Source organism: Ranitomeya variabilis, chromosome 8, assembly GCF_051348905.1.
Source record: "Ranitomeya variabilis isolate aRanVar5 chromosome 8, aRanVar5.hap1, whole genome shotgun sequence".
Taxonomy (NCBI): domain Eukaryota; kingdom Metazoa; phylum Chordata; class Amphibia; order Anura; family Dendrobatidae; genus Ranitomeya; species Ranitomeya variabilis.
Genome location: NC_135239.1, coordinates 203,908,407 through 203,935,425, shown reverse-complemented (window position 1 = coordinate 203,935,425; position 27,019 = coordinate 203,908,407). Strand labels below are relative to the sequence as shown.

General features: G+C 46.9%; 3 protein-coding genes across 7 annotated transcripts in view; 2 read left to right on the top strand and 1 right to left on the bottom strand.

Annotated features, from left to right (window-relative positions):
* The window catches only part of PRRT3 (proline rich transmembrane protein 3), a 66,370-nt gene extending 61,306 nt beyond the window's left edge, over positions 1–5,064 (top strand). For all 5 annotated transcript variants that reach the window (XM_077276369.1, XM_077276367.1, XM_077276366.1 and 2 more), the window contains one exon: positions 1,149–5,064. In XM_077276369.1, the coding sequence (XP_077132484.1) occupies positions 1,149–3,172 (2,024 nt within the window). In that variant the 3' untranslated portion in view covers positions 3,173–5,064. The remainder of the gene's footprint in view (positions 1–1,148) is intronic.
* Positions 5,065–9,142: 4,078 nt separating this feature from the next.
* Positions 9,143–13,426, top strand: LOC143787532 (uncharacterized). The gene is made up of 7 exons (XM_077276362.1): positions 9,143–9,352; positions 10,350–10,389; positions 10,620–10,747; positions 11,686–11,813; positions 12,026–12,085; positions 12,422–12,611; positions 13,098–13,426. Exons 2-7 carry the CDS (start codon positions 10,380–10,382, stop codon positions 13,206–13,208), a joined length of 627 nt encoding a protein of 208 aa, XP_077132477.1. The 5' UTR covers positions 9,143–9,352; positions 10,350–10,379; the 3' UTR covers positions 13,209–13,426.
* Positions 13,427–13,558: 132 nt separating this feature from the next.
* CRELD1 (CRELD disulfide isomerase 1) lies at positions 13,559–26,777 on the bottom strand. Its single transcript, XM_077276361.1, has 11 exons — positions 26,003–26,777; positions 21,594–21,735; positions 21,150–21,232; positions 20,642–20,752; positions 19,577–19,668; positions 19,316–19,492; positions 18,840–18,935; positions 18,464–18,544; positions 17,612–17,707; positions 17,218–17,355; positions 13,559–15,248 (listed from the first exon to the last, which is right to left on the bottom strand). Exons 2-11 carry the CDS (start codon positions 21,723–21,725, stop codon positions 15,028–15,030), a joined length of 1,227 nt encoding a protein of 408 aa, XP_077132476.1. The 5' UTR covers positions 21,726–21,735; positions 26,003–26,777; the 3' UTR covers positions 13,559–15,027.
* Positions 26,778–27,019: the final 242 nt, after the last annotated feature.

Below are 27,019 nucleotides of genomic sequence, written 5' to 3'. Positions count from 1 at the left end.
GATAAATGCTAGGTTAAGGCCATGTGGTCTTTCTCTGTTATGCACGCGGTCCACTTTGAAAGTGGGGTCATGTTGAGTAACACGCTGTGAGGGACCTAGGAGCCAGCTGGCAGCCCATGACCCATAGGCCCAGCACACACATGATCTAACATCAAACCTGTAATTGATATTAATTAATTGATCGATCTGCTTATATATTTTGCTCAACCACTATTATATTTGCATATCTGACTATTGTATATGTGTAACCATCGTGTATATAGTGTATTTTCTTCTGTGCCATTAAGGCGATTAAATATATATTTAACCTTGGACTGCTCTTTTATCTCGATCCACTTGTCCGTTTCTTGGTTTAACTTTCCATGCTAAAAGGGCTGGTTTCTGGCCCGGTATAATCCCGTTAACTAACAAAGAACTGGAGGCAGTCCTATCAGGATGGCAGCGCTCTGTTTCACTGCTGCTAGTGAAAGGTGCCTCTTGTGAGCGAGTGTGATTCCACGTCAGTGACTGCGTGGGCCACATCTTCTCACACCCCGTGCTACCCTGGGCCTATGTGGACAAGGAGTGTCTGTGTAAAACTGTACTAAGCTGACCTTACGTGTCACCAGGGGGTGCCGAACGTCACATTGGTGAAAGTGGGGAAACCGCATTACGTGATCCGTCGTACCTAATAGTAACATCAGGCGCTGTGGCGAGGTACAGATTCATCACACTCCCATACAGATTAGACTAATGTCGAACGGACCTGCTGATATCAATGGATTCAGCTGATGGTCTAATGTGTATGGGGCGCCGGCCGACTGATGATCAGGAAAGATGTCAATCGCACATGTCTGATTTCAAATTGTTCTCTTGGAACTAAGCTACTAGCCGACGTGCCAGTCGGTGACTTTCTCATAGAGAATATGAGCAATTGGCAGTGCAAGCACTATGTGCATGGGAGAGCCGGCTTATATGGCTGTCAGACAAATGATCAGATGAAGCATCAAGTGGTCGACAGTTATCTAACATGTATGGCCAACTACACTGTGCATGGGGTTGTCAGGAGAGACAGTTGGTGTAATGTGTATGAGGCCCCTTAGAAAACGTAGTTTCCTTTTTCTTATCTGCGTTCTTAATTAATCTCCATGTCTTTTTTTTTCCTTCAGGCCCAGTGCCAGACACTTTAGAAGAAACAAAAGTGTCCACGAATGGAACCAGGAAGAATGGACGCAGAGGAGAGATAAGAGTCACAACTCAGAGAGCTGTTCATCGTCCCAAGCTTATCGATGTCCCAACCAACTATCCTTCCAAAAAAACAACCATGGACTCTCAAATGTGCTCCAAGAAGGGCGGCACATGCGAATTTGTGGGAGCCAATTACACTTTACTAAAGTGGGATGACCTACAACGCACCCTCAGCTTTGCCTGGGATATGCATGTTTACGGGACTGGCACCCTCTTCTTGTTATTATCAGTAATTGCTCTCATCAACCTTATTGGATCTCCTATTCTTCGAGTGTCCTATCTCCCATACATCATTCTGGCCAATGCCCTCTTGTTTGTTATCGGAGTCCTACGAGGGGTTTTCTTTTTTCTTGACCCCTATGGGACAAGGATGAAGATTACACAACCTGTTGCCCTGGTACTGTACAATGTGACTTTCCCCCTTATGCTAACGGCATTTGCCACTTTGGTGCTGTTGGTCCTGAAGATTGCCCGTCTTCAAGTGCTACCTCCAAAGTTCCAGAGCCTCGCCTTGCTTGCTGTCATAGCAGTCATTCATTTCATCGTCCTTCTAAGTGCCGATCTCTTAACCCATCTTCTGAATCCTTCAGTGAACATGGTCTTACAGATTCTCTCCATTTCGTGGGGTATTTTTTTAATGGTCGGCAATTTTGTGGCATATCACCAGCTAAGCAAAAGTAGTAAAGAAATCGTAAATGAGACACGAGCGTCACCAACCGGTGAAGATATTGTGGTGGTTCAGACACAAGAAAGGAGTATTAAGTGCATGTTTACATCATCCAGAGTGTTAATAGTGGGCAGTATTTTTGGACTTCTGTGTTGCGCTTTACAGGTCTACGCAATATTGTGGCTGTACGGATTACTCGGCAAAAAGAATACATTTTCCTGGTCCTGGTGGTTCCTGCAGTTTTGGTTTCGAATATTTGAATTAGCTCTTTGCTTCTCCATGATCTTCGTAGCTTCCCACAGCTTCTGCCTCCAGTGCAGCACTAACGATCATACCTGCTGGTCCAAAATCATCAGCTATTTCTGTACCTACAAGAAAAGCGATGTTCCAGAATATCCAAACAACTGCTACGACTGGACAAACAGCATTCAAGACAGGATGGTCAACAACAACATCAGCAAAAGCCTCATCCGCAACCAAGCCGAGAACGTTCCTCTTAGGATCATCAAGGAAAACAATGAGACTAAGAGTGGTGCCGCCATCGGTAACAATAGTCAGTCATCATCTCCTCTCTTCAGACCTAAACCTGATTCTGTATTTGGCCCCAAATCTCAAAATGTGACCATGGGACGTTCTTACACAAGTATTTGTTTCGAGAAGGAGTCAATGCTCTCTTTGACAGATCTGGAGTTTCGTCCACCATCTCCTATCAATCTGAGTAGAAGCATCGACGAGGCGTTGTTCCGGGAACATCTGGTAAGAGATAGCATATTCCTAGACTCCAGTCTCCAGTATCCTAGTTACTTGACCCGGCAGGACTCTTGTTCTTCCTTAAAAGAATGTTCTGCTCTGAACCAGACTGTAGACCCGCTCATCTCCTCAGACTTGAAGATGAGAAGATGCAGCAACCCCGACTACATGTACAGCACGGCCAAGTGTAACTCGACCACCGAAGCCGACTCTCCAAGCGAAAGCCTCGAGCAAAGCAAAGAGCTTCCTCGGGATCTTACCACCGATGCCGTCGTGTCGGTCAGCTCCATGGACAGCGTTTCGAAAGGGTCGATCAAAATCAGCTGGAATCCTTGGCGCCACGGACTGTCTTCTGTTGAAAGCCTTCCCCTTGAAGACACTCCAACCACGCAACTTCTAAAGCAAGGATCTCAACCTAGCATCATGTCCAAGAGCAGCGAGCCTGAGAAAAGTTTCGGGAGGAGACTTATCGAAAGAAGTCAAACCACAGATTCACACAGTATTGCCAGCGAGACCATCGAACTGTGAGACGGTGCTTCCACCATGGACTTGTCGTAACATTAAAAAAAAGGGAAAGGTGCCTGGTTTTTTACCGAAAGAACATTTCTATAATATCATAGAGGAGACGCCCCGACCTCTAGTCGGATATTATGTCACAAGCACACTGAGCGCCTGTGTTTTAGGAATCGCCATATATCTGCGTTTTGTTACAGAACTGTTTTCTATGTATTTATTTTGGGTTGCCACGTGTGACTTCCTCCACTGGACTCTTATTTTTTGGCGATTACAAGATGGACGCCTGTCTATTGTATTGTCTTATAAATGCACTTAAAGACAGAACTCTTGAATTTCTGTCGGACTTTAACCCTATAAAATAGTATTGTTTTAAACAAAAGCCTAAAGGACATGGTACGTAACCCCACAACGGTACGATGTTTCCATGATAGATATTTTGGGGCCTGGACTGTCACCCTGACCAAAAAAAAGTAAAGTAGTTCATGACAATCAGACTAAAAGAAATCTAAAAGCTTTGAAAAAAATATGATACTAAAAACCAGACATTGTCACTATGTGTGTGAGCAAACCGGCAGCTTTGGTACCTGCGGGGGGCGCAAAATAACTTCTGAACCCAACTGTGGAAAGTTCTGGTTACATTATTCTTATATTTTAGTAAGGTTTTGGAAAATTTCTAGAGGAGATTTGGAGGCCAACACACACCATAGACTGTCGGCCGATCCTGCTGATATTGGCGGCTTCAGTCGACGTTTGTCTAATGTGTATGGAGGCGTTAAATAGAAAACCCACCCAACCAACTACGGGGCCACGTGGTTCCTGTAGACCCCATTACAGAGAGGAAACCCAAAACCAAAAAGGAAATCAGGTCAAAATGATCAAAGATACACGTAGGGAGAAGACATTGGTGACATCTGAGATCCTTCAGTCACCATTGATTTCCAATTACAGCGCTCTCGAGAGAGATCGGGCCCCTTTAGCACGGCCGTAGGGTCAATGAACAGTATTTCTAAGCAATCTGTCATCACTTTCCAGTAGAAGTCTCTGCACCGTGCCAAAGGGTTCTTCTCCTTCTCCAGTTTGGGTCTAGGATCCCAGATGTCGCGTGCATCCATGACAGATCAGATCATTAGGTCAGGCCATTCCCTCCACTGCGGGTACTGTTCACATGCATTATGGCAGTTTTAATAAAGGCACAAAGTGGCAGCATCTTATGTTACCAGTATGACGCCAACCGCCACATAGTATTAGACAAATCTTGAGTGGAAATAAAACACAATTTACTTCCATCCAAGCAGTCTCCTCGTCCTCCGGGGCCGTTTCTTCCCTTCAAGGATTCCACTACTTTCCTAAAAAGGCCGCTCCATCTTAGTCAGCGTTCTTAATGAGATTTTTCATGAAATACACTTTGGTGGAGCCCCCCTTTAAGATTCTGCCCAAAAGCTCCCAGCACTGTGAGCAGGTGATGGACCCTGTTAACCCTTAGTGATGCCACCTAGGCCGACCGTATACTGTATGCAGCACTTAGCGTAACCGTGCAGTGTGCGGCCGCCGTACCTGTATATAGGTCTGTATATACGTCCACTCCTCGTGGCTTCTGTCGCACCAGCAATCTCTGACGTCGTAGTCATTGCTGGATATATATGGCCTCCCCGAGTAGGGAGAGGAATTTTCGAGGCAGCTGAGGCACAATCCCGGGACGTCGGGAACGTGACATTGGTGTAGACTGTGATGTAAGCTGTGACAATCTAAGCGAGAGCGCCACCTACGTACGCGGGGGCCGCGCTTCTCTTTACCGCTGCACAGGAGCCGCATTTCTATATAACCTAGTGTCAAGGCTTGGTAGGCCAGCCATGCCGTGTGCCAAATTACACCTGTACATACAATAAAATATGTCTTTAAAAACATAAACGCGTCCTTATTTCTGTGCCGCCCACTCTCACAGCGACAGCATTGAAAAGGCTACTTAAAGGGGTTGTCCAGGTCTGAGATACTAAACTTCCCGCACCCGTCGGCTGCTACCAAGTCCTGTGCTCGGGGGAAGTTCAGTGTACGGCGCTCTCCCGACAGTCTCTGCACCTATCACATGCAGGATATCATTCACATGACCTTTTCAGCCAATCACCGGCCTCCGGGGCGTTGTCAGAATGTACGACATGTGACCTCCGAAAACAAGGATTGGCTACAGTGGTCACATGAATGATTTGCTGCATCTGATCGCTGTAGGAAGTAAGCAGGGGCCACAGGATCATCAGCGCTGAGGCTTCAGGAGAGTGAAGAGGCGAGTGTAGGTTTCCTTTTATTTAACCCATTCCTTGCACTGAGCAGAAGTTTTACAAACTCCATGAAGATGAAATGCAAACTGCCATGACCTGCGGTGCCACCAAGTGCTTCAAATGTGTATAGCACTGATTTAACCTAATCATCCCGAATAGGATTATTGCTGCTGACGCATTTCACTGGGGCCATGGGATGCGGAGATTACTCCGGATGTCATACATCAGACTGCGTTAACCCCTCCTTCACTGCTTCTAAGGAATAACCTGGTCTGCAATACAGCACGCCTACTGAAAACTATGGAGGAAGCAATAAAGTGTGAATGGGGCGTTATCATTTAAAGGGGTATTCCATATCAAATTCTTGTAGGTGATAACTGTTAGATAGGTGGAGCCTGGGTGCGATAGCTGGGACCTCCACTGGTTCCTCATTCTCACAGTCACAAGGATGCGGCCAATAAAAGCTGAATGCAGGGAAGATCTTGATCGACATTACGCTCTGGGTATGGGGCACTGATGAATAGACGGACACGAGCGACCAGCAGATTATTACACCCATCCTGGTCACAGTTTTGCAACTGGGGATTACAGGGGCCCCCATTTTGGTGAGCCAAAACGCCCCTTTAAAATATAGTCTGCTCTAAACCCGTAAGCTCCCCCTAGTGGTGACTACAGTATGGATGCGTGTTGGGACGAACAATATTGGAGGAGCTCTGTGTCAATGCGAAATGTTGGACACAGTAATAAAATGTTCATACTGGGATTTTTTTTCCCAAAAAAATCTGAATTGGCAGCCGGCGCACTCCTTATCTCTTCTCAGTCCTGCGCTGGGACCTCACACGGTGACATCGTGTTCTGCTGAGTCTACAGCCCTAAATCAAAGAGGCACAAAAAAACCCAAAAGCAGCGGATCTGTTTCATATTTCCTCTATTTATTTAGCTAGGGTGAAAGCGGTGCATGGAGGGTGGGGTGTCTGGGGTGGTCCTGGCAAGATATCAACAGCGACTTATACAAACACCACACACTATTGATCAGGAGCACGGTGATGTCAGATAAACGCGGTGCTGGGCCAAGTACGAAGCGACATACAGGAGCGTAGCGAGCGACATACGGGAGTGGACGGCTGCCTCATGTCCGGCACTGCGTCCCTCGCTGGTCCTGCTTATATAGATGCTCTCCAATAATCCCATTATCACATTGGTTGGGGTCCGACCTTCACAGACCAGCTGCTCCCATCAACTCCCTACACCATGTAGTGGCCGTTCTCAGGTACTGCAGCTCAGTTCCTATTGACTTGAATGGGAGTTGAACAGTGAGCACCTTTAGCGGCTGTGATGCTTGGTAACAGCTGATCTGTGAATGTCGGACCTCCACTGATCTGATATTGATGACCTAACACTACGTCATCAATATCAAAGCCCTTTAAAATGGTTCCCCTTTCTGAAGCCTATTTTAATTTTATTATTTTATTAAGTCCTTCTTCTAGTAATGTGCACTGCAGAATTGTCACAAATACATCAAAGGTGCTCCAGTTCGGTATTGGAGAGGGGAGAAAGCATGTACAATCTCGGGGAGGGCAGAGAAAATCAGCTATAGACAAGAAGGAAAGCATGTGAAGAGTAAATAAATGCAGGATAAAAGCTGTGCTAATATATGAGCTAATGAAGACAGCAGCACTCTGGATACACACAAAGCTCCCATCCAGCCTGTATTACTGGGAGAGACACTCCCACAAGAGAAAGATCTGAAACTAGGATCAGGCAGCAGTCTGCATATGAGATAGGGTGAGAATGAAGTCATGGAGATTCACTGCAGACTAAAATGTTGTACAATTTTATTAATGAAAGGTAACCACTTAGATATATAAAAATTACCAGGGCTCCAGGGGGTGGATGAGATCCTGGTAACACAACTCCAGGGGGATGATGGTTCTCACTGAAGAGATCCTGCGTGTGTATGGAGACTTATCTAGGCAGTACCACTGCTTGCTTACTACTCAGCTAAGAAACTTGAAGATCATGTTCCCCAGACTGGAGGCGGCCATCGCTCACACACGTGAGGTGTGCGGTTAAAGGCGGCTTCTTATTTACAGTGGCAATGATTCAGATCCGTGAGGTCGCCCTAACACGAATGCGAAGTGAATAGGACGGCACAGGGGGGAGAAGTAACCCATGACTCCACAACTAACACAGCTGCTTAAATACTCTGTGCTGCTGGAGAATAGGTTTGTTCTAGTATTTACTCCAGTCCCTTCGTTTTGGCATGACACTGTCCCTGATAGAGGCGGCCCCATCACACTAATAATCACTGAAAGATGCACAGGTCACTGCCTCCTACTCTGTTACTGAAACACTCTGTGCTGCTGTGGATTATAGTGTCTTTGGGAACAGACTAAGATGCTCAACTGATATGTATTGGGGTAAGTTACATGATACTAATGTAACGTTCCTGGACTCGGCTGCGGTGATGTGACCCCCATGAACCAGTACAACTTGTTAATCCAGTACGTTCTGTATACTGGATACAGGCGGGGTCTCTGGACAATACGTCCTGTCACATCCCCATTACCGGAACAGATACATTGTGTCCAGATCTACAGTCACCGCTGACCTCAAGTGTTACCTATAGAAGGGCGGTACTGTCATTACCAGCAGGGAACACAAAGGTCCGAAAACTAAGCGATAGATAATAGACAGAAGGATAGACAGATAGAAGGATAGATAATAGACATATAGATAGAAGGATAGAGATGATAGATAATAGATTAGATAAATAATTGATAGGATAGATAATAGATAGATAAGAGTGCTGTGAGAGGCAGTTCAGCGCAATGGCCTGACACTGGGAGGTGCAGAGCGGTGACCGCAGTGACTAGGACGGTGCTGAGAAGGCGTGCATGTTGCCGGACTGACACATATACACATGTATTATTGATTTCTGGGAATCTGTGGGTCCTTCCCACCTGAAAACATTATCCTTGATTCTTTTGTCTCCTGTTGAAATAGAACATTATTCTGTACAAAGTGTGAGATTATCGGTCCGTTACCATGGAAATGTTTCCACCACCGCTGATTATATCAGACCGTGCTTTCGGCAGTCTTGGGTTCAGCCGCCCGTACACAAAGTGTAATATAACTGGGGGCTTATTTTACAGGAAGGGATGAATTGGGGGAGGCTCTCTGCAGTTTCCTGGGGCTTCTATATCTAGGGGACTCCTAAAATGGAACACACTATATAAACTTTCACTGTCCTGTACCACTAAAGATTGGGCATATTAAAATTCATCCTACCTGATCGTCATTTTTTCCAAAATCTGCCACTTTTCCAGATCCCACCAATGTAAATCTAACATGGAAGGGCAGCTTAATACCGTCGCTCTGCTCCTCTCCAAGATACCAAGCAGTTGGGAAGAGAGTATGACACGACCGCAGGGTTTGTAGTCTGTTACCATGGAGTCCCAAAATATTTTAATAAATTAAATGCATTTAAATAGTTGCAAAAGTATACTAGAACAAAGGTAATTGTACACCTCTGGTGTGACTTTCACAGAGACGGGGACACTAAGTGACTAACTTTAGTCCTCTTTTCGCTGCCAGCAGATTTAACCCTTCACAGCCGGCGCCTCTACCAAACTATATAAATCTGCTGACGTTGCAGCAATTCCCGGCCGTGCAGCCTCCAGGGGACGGTAATCTGCATTCCTTGGCATTAGGGTCTCCTCTGTGGGAGTCCTCGGAGCGGCTCTCACGTTGGAGACTGTCACTTGGCGAGGCCCCATTGTCACTCGGTCGCCAGGAGAAGCAGATCACATGATGCAAACAGTCCGGCAATGAGACACAAAGCGAGCTGAGAAAGTAACACTGTAATCCCAGGTATAAGGATCCGCCAGCAGAGGCTTATGAGCAATCAGCGGCACAGGTGAGCACCGGCTGGGTGGAAACTGTAATACGGGCCTGGAAATTCACCGTCTAAGAGGTTCTGCAGCATCTGAGGTTTTAAATCTGTCCAATCGGGGATGATTTATTAAGAGGGTCATAAAAGCGCAATATATCAGGGGGAGTTCTCACTAATATTGTGCACGTCCTTAATAAATGTGGCATATTTCATGCCTTCTAAACCATTTTTAAAGGGACTTTTCAAAACTTTCAAAGGAGGCAAAAAAAAAAAAAAAAGGTCTCAACAAAAAAAGTGAAGTTATTATGACGGGACATGTTAAAGTCACTTATACGTAGCTGCTGTGCCATGATTTGAGCTAAAAGGTTGGCGCATCTTTACATATAATGCTTCTGTCTAGAGCGGTTAGTCTAAGTTCACATTTGCGGTCAGCGCCGGCGCATGCATCATGCGCCCCTATATTTAACATGGGGGCGCATGGACATGCGTTGCACGCGTCCGGGCGCAGAGGACGCAGCAAGTTGCATTTTTGCTGCGTCCAAAATCAATGAAAAAAAGGACGCATGCGGCGCAAAATGCAGCGTTGTGCATGCGTTTTGCTGCGCTTTTGTTTGCGCTGCGGCGCACAACGCAAATGTGAACGTAGCCTTAGTCCAGTTTTTACTCCAATTTTGCTAACTTTTTGGAACTTTTTTTTCTTTTTTTTTTTAAGGAACAGCTCCTTTCCATTAATCAGGCTGAGCTGTAATACCACACACAACCTGCGGACGAGAGGTGGCGCCATTTTTTTTGAGGGGGGCAAGGAAGTGGCTTCTTTTACGGATTGTGAACAACCCCTTTAATTTTAAGTGGTGATATTTAATGTTACAGCAATGACAGAGTTGAGAGTGCCTCTACAATAGTCCCAAATTTCACTAAATGACTTTACTAATGATTTTTCTTGCTTGCAGCCCCTCGTGAGTCCCCATACAAGTCCCTACTTGTCAGTAACATTTACTAACATTGTGCATTGTCATTACAGGAAACAAGACATCCCCGACCCGGCCGCACGATGAGCCTGAGTGAGTACGGGGGGGGGACAATGTTAGCGAGACAGGGACAATGACATAATGTAAGGAGAGAAATAGAGAGGAGCAGAATCCCCAGGATCACAGAGTAGTTTAGGAATCGGGCAGTGTTATTACATTAGTGAAAATCTATGTTATTACATTAGTGAAAATCCTACGGAGTTATAGCGCCACCTATGGGTGCAAGCATGGTAATGAGAACAGTTCCCTTTTTTTGTTTTTAGGAGGGGTGTCCTTGCCCAGTACTCCTGTGGTCACATTGAGCAACTTCAGCTCTCCAAAGAGAAGGTGTCCGATCACCCCCCTGTGCCTTCCCGCCGTGCCCACCGCAATCATATCACAGTCATGTACGGTACGTGTTCTCTGCTTGCAAGATGTACTTACTGAGGGTCCAAATTGTCTGCTAATGGCGCCCCCAATTATCAGGACTACAATACTGGGTGACATGCAAGTGCTCTAGTGAGTGGTATAAGGGCACTTTGTAGTGGGCGCGGACCCATACACTCGTACGGGACCACCGTCGATTAGCGAACCCATGCAGGTGGTCTTGGCTCGCTCTGCTGGGAAGACCAAGGTTTCCATTTACGACATTTGCCGCAGATGTTTGCAGAAATGAAGAGTAATGTAGGAATGATGAAGCGTTTGCAGACCAAGTCCCAGTGGGAACTAAAAGCATTAAAAAAAAAAAAAAAAAAAAACCTTTAGAAAAGAAATATATAAAAGTAAAAAAATAAATAAAACAAACATTTAGTATTGTCGCTTGCGTAATGGCAAAAGTAATAAAATATCAGAATATTTGTCCCGTACCATGAACACAGAAAAAGAAATAAAAAAAATATTGAAATGGCAGATTCGCTTTATTTGGGGACTTAAAAAAATAAAATAAATAAAGATCAAAAACTGGATCAAAACGAGTCCTAATATAACTATATGGAGCAAAAAAAAAAAAAAAGTTATGGCTCTTGGAAGGTGGAAGGCGGAGAGGAAAAATCAAAAGCAGAGAGGGGCCCACTGGGACTCCCAGTTTATCCCATTTGTGCCCACCACCTCCTCCATACACTAACCTGACTCTTCTGCCCTCACTACCCTGTACCATGCCACCCCAATATACCCCTGATCCGATGTCACAATGCCCCCATAACAGAATCAGCCACCCAGAGCAATGCTGCCCCCTGCTGGCTGTACACAAAACTGTAATGGCCGGTGGGATACTATAAAACCCATATTGGGACCCTCATGGCATTGCACCTAATCCAGGACACTTTTCTTAGCGTTTTTTATGTGTTGCAGTTCCCCCAACGTCTGAATCCCCTACACCCCCCAGGAGTGAGGAGAAGAATGGTCAGTCTGGAGACCGTGGCCACCCATCATCACAACCAGCAGAGGGTGATTAACATGCAACAAAAAGAATACAGCAGGTGAGAACCATGGCGGCTAGGTAGCAAGTACCACAGCGTCATCTGGCGCCTGCTTTTTATCCTAGACATCTCTACTAGAAGGCGCCATGTTATGTTATCCAACCCGTGACTGATGTCGTCACTCTATGGGGCCATTATGAAAGCTCCTTTGGCACAGACATCGGCCCACATAACAAAACGTAATAATGTCATATCATCCTGTGTTTTACCAGATTTCACCAGGGCTGGAGGCGACCATTTTATGGCAACACAATAGAAAAAGAGGAATACAGGTAACGGAAATGGTGAATCTATTGCTAGAACCTCGGCATCTCTCACCAAGGAGGACCCAGCTTACTCCTCCATATTTGCCTTTTCTTGATGTGGTCATGGAGACCTTGTCTGGATATAAGGCACAGCCCGATATATACACACACACAGCAGACGTACGTATGGATGCGTTTGGGGATTGGGAATCATACAAGGTTTCCATGACAACACCTGAGAAACACTAGTGGACATGTAATCAGAAACTCGCAGTAGTGCAGCCCGAGGCTTTCGGCCTACACAATATGAGGCAGGATTCAGATTTCACACTTGCGTAATAAATACTGCGTAAAATATCTTAGGAGAGAAATTAGACAACTTCTGAAGAAGCAGATGAGTGACAAGTGGAGCACGGCCAGAGAGACGCTGCTCAGCCAGAGCAAGGAGCTAGAAGCCCTAAAAGAGGCCGACAGATCTGCCATACTGCAGGACCTGGAGCAAGAGAGAGCAAAAGCTTTATTCCTGAGGAGATACCGGGATGAGAACAAGCGGGTATGTCCGGATCAAAAATGTCTAGAATATAGAAGTATACTTCATAAAGACTAGGCATTATCCTGCAGAGCTGAACTCACTATTCTGCTGGTGCATTCACTGTGTACATACATTACATTACTGATCCTGAGTTATATTCTGTATTATACCCCAGAGCTGCACTCACTATTCTGCTGGTGCAGTCACTGTGTACATACATTACTGATCCTGAGTTACATCCTGTATTATACCCCAGAGCTGCACTCACTATTCTGCTGGTGCAGTCACTGTGTACATACATTACATTACTGATCCTGAGTAACCTCCTGTATTATACCCCAGAGCTGCACTCACTATTCTGCTGGTGCAGTCACTGTGTACATACATTACATTACTGATCCTGAGTTACATCCTGTATTATACCCCAGAGCTGCACTCACTATTCTGCTGGTGCAGTCACTGTGCATATAGATTACGTCTGATATAAAACTTTTCATATTTCTATAGTTGATGGAAAACAAATGGCAAGAAAACCGTCTGACCCGATCTATGGAGACGCTAAAGGAGCGAGAACTGCTACAGTATAACCCAATAAACTGGAGTGGAACGCTGAAATAATGAAATCCTGAGGGGCAGGGGAAGGGGCACGGTGCCCGCGAGCCCACTGGCTGTCAGAATAACCCTCCAGCAGATGCATTATCATACCCAGCGCCAGCCTGAAATTCCCATGTCCAGGGAGGATGGCGAATGTAGCACAATCCGCTCTGCTGAATTTTTTTGGGGAAAATAAAAAAAAATTAAAAAGAGTTTTTCCAGGAACAGCGTGATCGTTCTTATATGTAAATTCTCTGATGGGGCAACAATTCCATTGTTCCCTGTTATCAGCCATTTCAGGCTCAGAGGAGGTTGAGCGTAAAACTGCTCACCTTCAGATCCGAAACACCCAGAATATTAAAGGAGGATAGACGGAAAGTTTAAATAAGTTTATTATCCTGAGATGAATAAATAAAGACAAACAGCCGATCCAAACCGACATACAGGAAATAAAACAAATAATGTAACACAGGAGTCTCCAACCAGAGCTGGGCATGCTGGGAGTTGTAGTTCTGCAACAGCAGGAAGGTCACCGGTTGGAGACCACTGACGTAACATGCAAATTCATCACTCCATAATAGCCTATATGTCTTCAGACCTTCCCTGGTATATTAACATTTCACAAATAACTAGTAAAAAAAAAAAAAAAAAAAAAAAAATCCCCAAAATTCCAGATACCCCTCTATTTTCTCTATATTGAGTCAATTGATTGCGGATACACCTTTATGGAGTAGGGGGGGGGGGGGGTGAGGTGGGCTGTGATGCTTCCCAATGGCCGCCATCGCTATGCATGTATATTGGGGGTACAAGAAGAGTTTTAAGACATTTGTATATTTTAAGGTATCAATTTACTATGCAGCAATCCAGTATTTAGAGGGGATAAACACTTTTTTTCAACTGCTTCTACACATCTAAATAGGAATTTGTGCAAATAAGACATGATTAAAAAGCTACAGCTTCAATGCAGAGCCATGTGTCTCCATGGTGACAGACTACAAGGAAACCCTTGTAGTCAGATCCTGCAGTCAGGCTTTTTTTTTTTTTTTTTTAGCTTTCTATAGATTTGAGAAGGCAAAAGTGAACACTTGCAGGAAAAGTCTACAGAAGGTTAGTTTTGTGGTCAGTAACCATGGATACGCAGTATACACACAATACATGAGATTTTTTTTTCTTAAATTAAAACCGAGGATCTGATTCATTTTTAGACGCAATGAAGCAGTACAAAACATTTGCAAAAGTTGTGGGCACTCCTACAAGGTGCGGTTACCCATGAGGGATAACACCAGCCGGTCCCGTACAGAGCCGCCCGTACTGAAGGAGCAGCTCCCTTCTTAATACACATTCACCAATTCACTAGAAATCCTCCGGGAGTCTGTACACCGGAGACAAACTCCCAAAAGTGCCAGCGCCACCTGTGAACCCCATCATCAATGCCTGGTCAAAGGGGAAAATGTGCAGCAGGCAAATAGGTGAAGCAAACAGCGAGTATATAAAAGATTCTCAATTTAGTCCACGGTCGCCTCCTTCATAGAGAATGCAAGGAAAAAGCTCTTAAAATTCCTGGATTCCTACAGGTTTGGCCTTAAAAAAAAAAAAAAAAAAAAAAGTTTGGAATCTTCATGATAGGATTCTATAAACTCTCAGCGGAGATTTTCAGTGGTTTCTGTGCTTATGTGTCTTCTAGGATATTATGGGGTAAGGGTATTGCCTTGGAGCATTTTTCCTGGGTCTCCAAATGGCCGTTGTCCATCTCTGCTCCCCGGCAGGGCAGTATCATCAGCTCTTTGGGGTGAAGCAGAGGATGAGCCCCATAAACATTCAGGTCCGGCACCCCATCGGGAAGCTATCTCCCTTTCATAAAGCCTTCGAGAACTCTGTCGCTTTTCTCCGAGAACCAGTATCCGGCCATGGCCGCCACGGCTCCGATGAAGATGGCAGTAAAGACCATGTCTCCTTTGGCCGCTAGAGTGGCCAGAGCGCAGATGACCACCCCGAAGAACATCTGCTGGAGGACCACCACCTCGTCGTCTGTGATGTCATCGAACAAGCCTTTCTCCGAGTCATCTGGCCACAAAAGAAAACGTTTAATGCAATGCACAATATACGGGAAGAAGCTCCTTATAAGGCCGGCGTCACACTGGCGTGTTTTACGGACGTAAGAGCGCAGAAACTACGTCCGTAAAACTCGCATTAAATACGGCACAATTATTCTCAATGGGGCTGCTCCTATCAGCCGTATATTACGGATCCGTAATATACGGCTTTCTACGGCCGTACAAAATCGCAGCATGCTGCGTTTGTCAGCGTGTTGCGCAAAAAAAAAAAATAAAAATAAAAAATAAAAAAAAAAAAAAAAAAATCGCCAATGAAAGTCTATGGGGGCGAGAAAAATACGGATTCCACAAGGACCAGCAGTGTGACTTGCGAGAAATACGCAGCGGTGTTAGTGAAAAGTCGGTAATTCAATTGCCGGCTTTTCATTTCTCCTGCACAAACCCGACAGGATATGAGACATGATTACATACAGTAAACCATCTCATATCTCCTTTTTTTTTGCATATTCCACACTACTAATGTTAGTAGTGTGTATGTGCAAAATTTGGCCGCTGTAGCTGCTAAAATAAAGGGTTAAATGGCGGAAAAAATTGGCGTGGGCTCCCGCGCAATTTTCTCCGCCAGAATGGTAAAGCCAGTGACTGAGGGCAGATATTAATAGCCAGGAGAGGGTCCATGGTTATTGCCCCCCCCCCCGTGGCTAAAAACATCTGCCCCCAGCCACCCCAGAAAAGGCACATCTGGAAGATGCACCTATTCTGGCACTTGGCCACTCTCTTCCCACTCCCGTGTAGCGGTGGGATATGGGGTAATGAAGGGTTAATGCCACCTTGCTATTGTAAGGTGACATTAAGCCAGATTAATAATGGAGAGGCGTCAATTATGACACCTATCCATTATTAACCCAATTGTATGAAAGGGTTAATAGCAAGGTGGCATTAACCCTTCATTACCCCATATCCCACCGCTACAGGGAGTGGGAAGAGAGTGGCCAAGTGCCAGAATAGGCGCATCTTCCAGATGTGCCGTTTCTGGGGTGGCTGGGGGCAGATGTTTTTAGCCACGGGGGGGCCAATAACCATGGACCCTCTCCTGGCTATTAATATCTGCCCTCAGTCACTGGCTTTACCACTCTGGTGGAGAAAATTGCGCGGGAGCCCACGCCATTTTTTCCTGCCATTTAACCCTTTATTTTAGCAGCTACAGCGCTGAAATTTTGCACATACACACTACTAACATTAGTAGTGTGGAATCTGCAAAAAAAAGGGATATGAGATGGTTTACTGTATGAAAACCATGTCTCATATCCTGTCGGGTTTGTGCAGGAGAAATGAAAAGCCGGCAATTGAATTACTGGCTTTTCACATAGATCGCGCTGAAGTAAATATAAAAACAGAATATATATATATACTGTATATATGTTTTCCCGAACATTTGAGCACATAAATCCATTAGATGTCGGTTTTGCAAGCCTGCGCTAAAATCTCGCAGTACGGATGCCATACGGAGGATGCCATGCGCAAAATACGCTGACACACCCTGACTACGGATCAATATTTTGGGAACATTTCTCTGTATTACGGCCGTAGTACGGACGTATAATACGTGGCGTATTGTCTTACGCCAAGTGTGACCCCAGCCTAAGACGGACATAGTGGCCAGAAATGTTGCGAGAAACCTGCAGTTTACCCTTGTCCGTGCTAAGCGAGTGGGGGGGGAGACTCTTCCTGATGCAATAGTAATTATTTATTACAGTTTTACACTAGAGGGATTCTTTGGGACTGAGGAGAGAATCTGTATGCAGGGGGAAGCCAGAATAGACTGTGGAAAGACGGGGAAGATGTTACTTTAAGGAAGGGTTTTTTGCAACATATTACAATAAGAAATAAACTTTAAACTTTGTTTCGGAGCTACTTTACAACCCCGGCTTGTGGAATTGTATTTTAAGCAATTTTGCATTCTTTACTTCATGACTTACCTTTATGATCGGCCTTACAGGAGCCGGCCACCTTGGAATAACCCTTCTCGCACACGCAGCTGTAACTTCCCTCCGTGTTCACACACTCCTCCCGTAAGCCTTTACACTTGGGGATCTCGTTGTCGCATTCGTCCACATCTGCGATGCAGAAAGCAGTTGCAAAGCGAGGTCACGGCACGGCAGAAACGCTGCAAAATCACCGTCGCTCGACGCGGCGTGCGCGACAGTGACACCTTGTGGCGGTGACGAGTACTGGCCACAAAAACAGCTTCCTATACAGAGCAATCATGGGTTGGCAGAGCCTGTACATATTTTAGGAGCCGACAAGAGCCATCACTTATAATCAGGTCCCTCCAGCACCGCAGACATTGCGCCACCCTTCAGCCGTACTCACCCAGGCATTTGGCACCGTCCCGATAGAACCCAGCATTGCATTTCTTACATCGGGCTGGCCCTGCGCCCATACATCCAATGCAGGATTTATCACAGTCTGGATATCAGGGGGAACACAAAAAGGGGGAAAAAAATGCAATCAGTATTTCTTATTAAAGCAGAATAAAGTCTGGTTCAGAACCCCCCCAAATCTGTAACTGTACAAGTGCAGCACTTACAGCACGGACCCTCATAAATTACATCCAGAGCTGCTATAAAAGGTTCTTGCTCGCTTTGGAAGACCCAAGTAAACCCACCTGTCACTCAAAGTCCATAGATTGCAATGGGAACAGTGTAAGACCTCATTTTCTCTGCCGTGGAGCTGCTGGGAAACTGAATATTTGCAGCCGGTTTCCCCAAATATATTATATCTGGGGGTTCCAAGAGACGGACCACCCTGTGATCAGCCTATTGTACTCCTTACAATCATGGCCAAAAGTTTTTCATGGCGGTGTTCTTAAGACAAAAATGTGAGTGAGCCCCCTACATGGATAAGAAGCCCCCACACGAGTGGTCTCGGGATGCTTTACTGCTGGCAGACACCGGATTTGTGGCAGCACCACCTTGTCTTCCCCGGACAATCATTCCTCTAGACGTCCCACACAATCTGAAGGGTTTTATCAGAGAAATTAACTTTACTAAAGTTTTATCCTCTAATGGAGCGGCCTTCAAGATTGTCGCCCGCTCTTGCCAAAAATTGGCAAGTTTGGTTAACTTTTTTTTTTCTTCTAATGTGTATAGGGACCTCAAGAACGAGGGATCACTCAAAGTGAACATCCCCTTTAAGCAATGATTGGCATTAGTGACAGCTCACCTCGGCATTCGTAGGATCCCTCTGTGTTCAGGCAGTACTGGTTGGATTTGCAGCGATCGATGGTGCCACATTCATCAATGTCTGCAGAGGAAGAAGAGAAATCTGGAATATGAAGTCTCTGATGTTGGGCGTCTCAAGTGCCCACCTAGACCAGCAGGTGCGGACCTAACCAGGTATACGGAGGCGGCAGCCATAGTGTCCGCAACCAATAATCAGACGGGCATTCTTCACTGCTCGGACTGACAGCGGGTCTCCCACCCTGAACCCTACAGCCTCAGACACATTTGGGTCCAGCCCGTGAAATACGTCCGTCTGACCGCGGTCTAATAGGAAGAACGGCAGACTCCATTGTAAAATGCCCCTAGTGATGACTCACCAATACATTTCATGTCGTGCAGCACCCAGCCCTTCTTGCACAGTGCGCACTGATCCTCCCCCGGTCCAAGGCACTTGCTGCATGAACGGTGACACTCTGAAAAATAAATAAAATGCACAGAAGTCATCAGTAAAACAGGAAACAATAGGTGCCAATCCCAAAGTGACGCCTGCCCCTCAGCGAGTTCTGCGTTCTTGCCATTTCCAGCAAAACTGTGCGGCAAAAAATTATCATTCTGAGCTGCGTTGAGTTGCTCCGGAGCAGCAGTCTTACAAGGCTGCGGATTACCAGCTCTCAGCATCGTGGGAGTTGGAGTTTCACTACAGCTGGTGATTCCTGCACCACTAAATCTGCTCACAAGGTTTATGGGCATGCTGGGTGTTGTAGTTCCACAGACTAAAGCACTAACATATCTATCTAAATAACAGAAAAAGAAACTTCTGTACTGGAGCATGCACTATCGTCCCCTTACATACCAGAACATACCAGGTGGCTCTCATTTTTGGCTTCCTCATAATAACCGACTGCACAGTCCGAACACAAGGGGCCACCGTAGCTGGGATGACAGTTGCAGGTCCCCGTGCCGGCTCGTGTTCCCGCACCGTTGCACTTTCCTCTCCCGTTGCAGGGCTGGTCGGCGCTGCCCGGGCAGGCTGTAATACAGAGGGTGAGAACATTGTACTGCAAACATTTTATGGGCTAAATCAAGACTATATAAAACAGGGCTGATCACTCACGTGCGCAATCCGGACCCCAGGTGCCTTCCGGGCAGCAGAGCTTTAAAGTGTCCATACACAGCCAGTCAAAGAGGTCGCTGGGGTCCTTGGGTCTAGGAAGCAAACAAAGAAACATTGGGGTCAAGCAATATGTCTTGGCGTTTGGCTTTTTGGAGGGGAATTTATGCATTTGCAAAAGAAAAAAATTATAAATGCAGATTAATCTCAATGCATATCACTTATTTGAGAGCCACTCAGTTCTCGGAGACTGATGGGGAAGAGTACAGCGCTCGGCTATCAATCCTAAACACTATGAATGGAGCGACCACTCGTTCAGCACAAGACAACTGCTCCCGTGACCATTGGGACCCCTGGCGATCAGATACTTACCACCCATCATCCTGGGAATGGGCGATACCCCATAAGTGGAGGCTGTCATTTCCACAAACTTCGCATAAATCAATAGTACAAGTGAATAAAAAAAAAACTTTGTAACATATTATCCAAGAAATCTGCTTCTTTCTCCACTTACGAGACACTTCTTTCACTTCCCTCTGCCCCCAGAACTCATCATTCACTCTGAAAAAAAGGACTCTTGGTCAAAGCAAAACAGAACAAGTCTATAAGATTGGTGGAAGGAAGGGACAGAAAGAGGCAGACACAGGACCTGTGCTGACACTTTCTAGTAAGTGTTTATTTCACATCAGAGCTGGATTCACAGCTACACTGCTTGGCACTACAGTATAATGTCCTCCATGCTGCTGCGACTTCTGAACATGCAATAGTACGAGTCAGTGGGAGCAGGAATCCTGTGCGTCTGTATGTGAAACATCATAGCATCTATTCTACCCCCACTAGCTCAAAGACAACTGAATAGTATACCTGCGGTCACATAACCGGCCGCTGATGACACTGGAGGATCCTGACAGTGCACAAGCGATGTGACGATTCACAAGTCTGTAATCACATATACTGACTGCAGACCTGAACCCCCCTCAAGCCTGGACAGCCCCTTTAATAATAACTACAATTCCTGGAGTTGCACTTTTAACTCTTCACGCTTTGGCATTTATTAGTCGCCCTCACCTCTTAAACCACCAGGTCTCCAGATGTTCCTCATTCTGCTCCAACATCTTATTACATTCATAGTCCGAGTTGTCACAGGCATTTTCTATCACCTCCAGAAGACGCGTCTCACTGCGGAAACAGACAAATATCACAAAATGTCCTTCCCCTAAAATATTGCATAGCCTCTCGCCTTAAAGAGGCTTTCTGGACTTAAAAGAAAAAAAAAAATCCTAGAGCATTTAATTAAGAGGTAACCTAAACACATCCCTTTACTTCCTCATCTCTGGTCTCTACTTAATTCCATGCCGCCATGACACTTTTACCATTCAGCAGTGATTGGCAGCAGCGGTGCTCACGTGCTTGTGTCTATATGAGACTAAAGGGGTGAGGAAAGGTTACTTCTTTTTTTACACCATTTCTTCTTTGGAAGCAATTTTCTTAAAATACCAGAAACTTTTTTGTTTTTTTTAATGGAGGAGTCCAGAGATGCATCATTAATTGGCAGCAACGAGGACAACCCCGATACCTTTTCTCATACTTTGCCAGCTTCTCCTCTTCCCACGCCGTGTTGCCTCCACCAAAATTTTGCCCGGCCGTTTTCTCTATGCCCTAAAACAGAATGAAACATTAGTTTTAAAAAGGGGTATTAAACCAAAGTCTACGGCCGGCGGTGCCAGGAAAGAACACTACATGGTGCCTCCGCTGATCCTTGAAATGGCTGATAACAGGGGACAATAGCTTCAGTGCATGAAGGTAACATACTCTCTAGGTTCGGCATCTCTTTAGATTAGTATGGGAGCGCTCCGACCATACATGACAAGGTATCCAAGGAGCTGAGAGATAAAGAGGCGGTCGGAGACTTTGTGGCTGCACAATTTGATTGCCTCGTTTGGCACTGTGGATGCCGCTGTGCCCACTATCTTTATGGGGGGGGGGGGGGATCTGATATTCCTCGATCTCGTGATCTCACCTTGATGAAATTGTTGACCAGGCTGCGGCACGTTAGGCACGGCTCCTGCTTGGCAGCGCCAAGTCTGGAGAGGAGAAGAAAAAGGAGCAGAGTGCCCAGCAAGGAATCCATAAGTTGGTACCGAGCGTCCATGACGGGAACCCTGGAAAATCAGAGCCAAAAAACATAAGTTATCACACCCGTGTTATATACAGGCACCCGGAGCCTAAGAGGAAGCTGTGCCGCCATTACTGCATCCATAGGGGCCGTCACCCAGTTCTCCCAGTACACCCCACTTCTATACTGGGAGCTCAGAACACAAGTTAAGCCACATGACCACCCACGTACCCATAATACCCATTTGGGCTGTCACCTGGCTCTCCCACCACCCAGGGACTGAAATGTGCTGCAGCCCCATAATCACAGGAGACGGATCCAAGATATCTACAGATGTCACCTTATTTTTAACCCTGCGCGTTACGCCTCCCGCTGAGCCGGTGATTATAGGGCGACGGCGGTCTGAGGTCTCTGGGGACAGTGAAAAAGGCTGCAATAAATAAGCACCAATTCTCTGCAGAAGAAGAACAGATGTGTCCAATACTAGAACATGGCAGCTAACGCCGGAGCACGGACCTGACATAAGAAGCTTAGAGGGCCGCTCCGCGCAAAGTGCCCAATGCAATAACATCTGCAAGGATTTCTATTACTCCAAGGCCTCGAAAATAAAAAAAAGTTGCCCTGCAAATCGTCCCATCTAGTAATATTATACCGTAATGTGTGCACAGCTCCTCCCGGGTGTAATATTAGGGGAGGATCTGGGAGAACCTGGAACTCGTGTCTCAATCACTGACAGAAAGGAATAAAGGCTCAATGGACAGATCAAGGATAAAGTAAGGGAGCACGATATAGGGCGCAAGTGCGGTTAAAGAGATTGCAAGACGGAGAGAACAAAGACAAGAGTAAAATATAGGGGAAGAGGGCACAAGAGAGGAAGTGCGAGGCTTGAGAGTACGTGCATAAGTGAGAACATGTAATGGGAGTAGTGTGAAGGAAGAAAAGTGCAAAAATGAGGGTGCAACAGAGCAAGAGGCACGTGCAGCATAAACCAGGAGTGAGGAGGTGCTCAGAGAGCGAGGGGCGTGCTCAACAGACCAAGAGTGAGGAGGCGCTCAACAGAGACCAGGAGTGAGGAGGCGCTCAACAGAGCGAGAGGCGCGTGCAGCATAAACCAGGAGTGAGGAGGCGCGCAACAGAGAGAGAGGCGTGTGCAGCATAAACCAGGAGTGAGGAGGTGCTCAGAGAGCGAGGGGCGTGCTCAACAGACCAAGAGTGAGGAGGCGCTCAACAGAGACCAGGAGTGAGGAGGCGCTCAACAGAGCGAGAGGCGCGTGCAGCATAAACCAGAGTGAGGAGGCACTCAACAGAGAGCGAGGGGCGTGCTCAACAGAGACCAGGAGTGAGGAGGCGCTCAACAGAAAGCGAGGGGCGTGCTCAACAGAGCAGAAGTGAGGGGGGTGCACTATAAAAAAAGCAAAGGCAGAGTGACATGCAATAAAGGACAAGAGCCCAATAGGGAGCGAGGGAGAAGAGCGTGCAATAGGGCGAGACAAAGCAAATCAGGACAAGGTAAAATGCACCACAGAGAGCGAGCTAGAAAGAAGGAGAGAGCATGTGAGGGGAAAAAAATATGAGCTGTGTCTTGTGCTTGTTGGGTCGATTCTTTAGATTTCCTGCAACAAGGCATTTGCTGTCCAGGATTTTTAATAATTAATAATCAATAAATAATTAATACCGCCCCCATCATCCACCAGTGACTAAATATTTCATGGTGTCATCTGAGTGTTCTGATGTGACATTTACATTATGTGATGAGCAGACGTCTGGGGTAAGGACCAGGGGTTGGGGGCCGCTAGTGTGGTCTCAAGGACTGGCCCCCTCCCAACTCTACGCCATCCATAAGATGCATGCACTATTACATGGGGTCCATCCATGGTCCAGCAGAGCTGGCGACATCTGGTCTAGGGGGTCCCGATCAATGTACTTCCCCTTTGTATATTATGTCCATGTACTTTTAATACAGCGCATGGGTGGGAGGCATCTTACAGTTCAGCCTTCTGGGGGGAGACTGGGCCCTCCGGATGCAGTAGCACCGCTCTCGCCATGTACACGAGTAATGTACAGCCGTCTGCCCACACCTAGCGCCAGCAGCGGGTGCAGTGATCCCTACTGGGTCATTTATTGCCAGTCTTTGGGCACCAACCAATGTCATCCAGCTGAGAAGTACAACCTGCATATTGCACCAGAGGCCATCACGCCACGCTATCACTCACAGCCCGGCATGCCATCCCTCCAGCTGGCACCACAAGCTCTGCATTAGTATCCTGTATGTGAACCTAATGCATGCCCAGCGTTACATACCCCCTGTGCCCACGTACAAACCCTGGACACGCAGCTCTTACATGGCATCTTATCAAAAAGCAAAATATTCCGGGCTGGCACAAGGGTATAGAAGAAAAACAGGGTATGACTGTAGCCCAAGTCACGTATTCTGACTACATAGACCCTTATGCTCTTGTCTGAGCCTGGCACATGCCACTCTATATACACATTTCTGCATTAATCCCAGCAATATCTTGCACCATGCACAGTGCCCATGACATGGTGCAGAATGGAGTATACCAGTTTGGGGCATGCAACACCATATGGTACAGCATCTATCTATATAATCATCTAAGGGGGTACTTCTGTCTGTCTGTAACAGAAATCCCGCCTCGCTGATTGGTCGCGACAGGCTTAGTCCGGCCGTGAATTGGCCCCTCCCTACTCTCCTCCAATTAGTGCCAGTGTCTCCCCATCTTGGACCAACTTTTTACTATTGATGCTGCCTATGCAGCATCAATAGTAAAAAGATATGTTAAAAATAATAATAAAAAAAATGTGCTATTCTCACCTTCCATTCCCAGAGATGCATTGCGAAACTACCCAGATAACTTAGCGGTCTCGCGAGACTGCTAAGTCATCTGGGTAATTTTGCAATGCATCTCTGGGAACGGAATCTGGTGGCCGCATCGCGCGCGTCAGGACAGCTTCGCTGGACGACGGAGGGTGAGCATATAACTTTTTTATTTTAATTCTTTTTTTTTTTTTTTAACAGGGATATGGTGCCCACACTGCTATATACTACGTGGGCGGTCGCGACCAATCAGCAATATTGCCGTGGGAATTAAACACTGCATCGGTGATTTGTCGTGCCTGGCCAACCGCGACCAATCAGCGAAACGCAGTCCGGCCGCAAATTGGTGCGGGATTTCAACCACGCTTCGCTGATTGGTTGCGCCCCGCTGGCCTCGGCCAATCAGCAATATTGGTGCGGAATTTAACCCCCACTCACAGCGCGACATACATACATATTCTAGAATACCCAATGCTTTAGAATCGGGCCACCATCTAGTAGATGCATAAAAGGCCATGCCAACATGGGGCAGAATACACCAGGCTTGGGCATACAGGATGCATGAATCACACCCAAGTATGCTATATACATGCCAAGTACCACAGTCCCCCTATGCCCCATCCCTCCCCGGTATACTTAGCCCCATGTGTCATGCATGTCCAGCGCTATATGCCCAATATGCCAACATCCACGTCTACAATATGCCGATCTTGCATTTCTGCATTAATCCCAGCAATATCTTGTCCAGTGCCCATGTCCTATGGTGCAGAAGATACATGCATCAAAAGACAATGCCATCAAGCAGCTGAATGGCATGGGGGGGATGTAACAGAGAGCGTCCATGAAGCGCACGTCATGTATGCCCATATCTGACCCTGGCATATGCTGCTTTTAGTTGGTATTTCTGCATTATCCGGGCAATATCCTGCACCATGCCCAGCGCCAGGTAACAAAGTGCAGAAGACCTGTATGTGCAAGGAGCTAAGGATACCAAGCTGGGATATGGGCATACGGGCCATGCCGCCTGGTGTATTCTGACGCACGTCCTGCACCATATGTTCCTGTAACCCAGTGATCGATACCCCGATGGCACTGCTCATACATTCTGCCCCAGATGGCACAGGCCCTGGGCAGGAGACCGTAGATGGGCCGGGGCATTGGGGGCATGTAGCGCTGGGCATGCAGGGAGCACGTGGTGCAGATAATACAGGGGCAGAGTATACCGGCTGCATGCTGCACGGTCCAGGCTGGTATATTCTGCCCCAGGGTGGCATGCTCATACAACATGCTCTGCAGCAGGTGCTTCATGCCCTCTGTGCCCAGGTCTCAGCCTGGTATTTGCAATAATGAAAGGCCATGACCATTACCAGGCTGGCACCTGGGCACAGGAGGCTTGCAGCACTGGGCACATGCAGGAAGCACGTCCTATGCCCCAGCCTGGCCCCTCTATGGTGTCTCCTCCCTGCCCCGTACCCACCTCCAGCACCCGCGCCCCTCAGGGTGTGCCCCTCACACTGGCGCCGCTGTAGTCTTCTTCTCCTTCCCCGCAGCTCCCGGCATGCACCGCTCCTCCCGCACCGCACTCCTCAGCTGCCGCAGCCGCCGGACACGTCTCTCTTCCACTGGAGCGGCCTCTCGGCCAATCAGAGCGAGCCATGTGCGCTGACGTCACTGATCGAACCTGAACCCGGCGGCTGTCAGCGAAGGTTAACCCTGTGCGTCCTGCAGCGAGGGAGGAGGAGGCGGAGGACACTGATCCAGGAGGATATTAATAACCTGCCGGGTGCAGCAGCTGGGAAGCCGCGTTCTAGAGAGTTCGGGTATGTTTCCACGTTCAGTTTTGCTTCAGTCTTTGGTCAGGATTTTATGCAGGTAAAATCCTGACCAAAACTGCATCTGAGGTCACTGGCAGGTCACCTGCGGTGTGCCTGCGTGTTTTGCTCATAGTAGCAACATGCTGCGTTTAGAAAAAACGCACCACGCATGCGTTTTCGCGGCAAAAACGCATGCGTTTTTTAACGCATAGTGGAGTCTGGATTTCATGAAATCCCCTCCACTATGCTGTAACATCTGGACGCTGCGTTTTTGACGCTGCGGAAAAACGCAGCGTCAAAAACGCAGCGTTTCCTGAACGTGGAAACATACCCGAAATTCTAGGTGGAGCACGCCGTCCTGCTGGGATTGAAGCACCGGATGCATCACCCTACAGGATAATGAGCAATCAGGAGCCACGTGATCCAGGGCTGGCCACTAGAGGGGGCAGTCATCTATGTGCCCCATTTTATACGGAGCTATGACACAGGAGGGCCCATGTAATACCGCATGTCTCCTCTGGGGGTGCTGCAGGGAAATTGAACACTTGGTTCCTCTGCCAATTCTGCAGCAATGGTCAAATTCATTTTTTGAGGTGACATAGACAACATTTATGTGCACACATTCAGGAATGTCTGCAGAATTTTCCTGAACAAAACCGGACTTTTTCTGCAGGAAATCC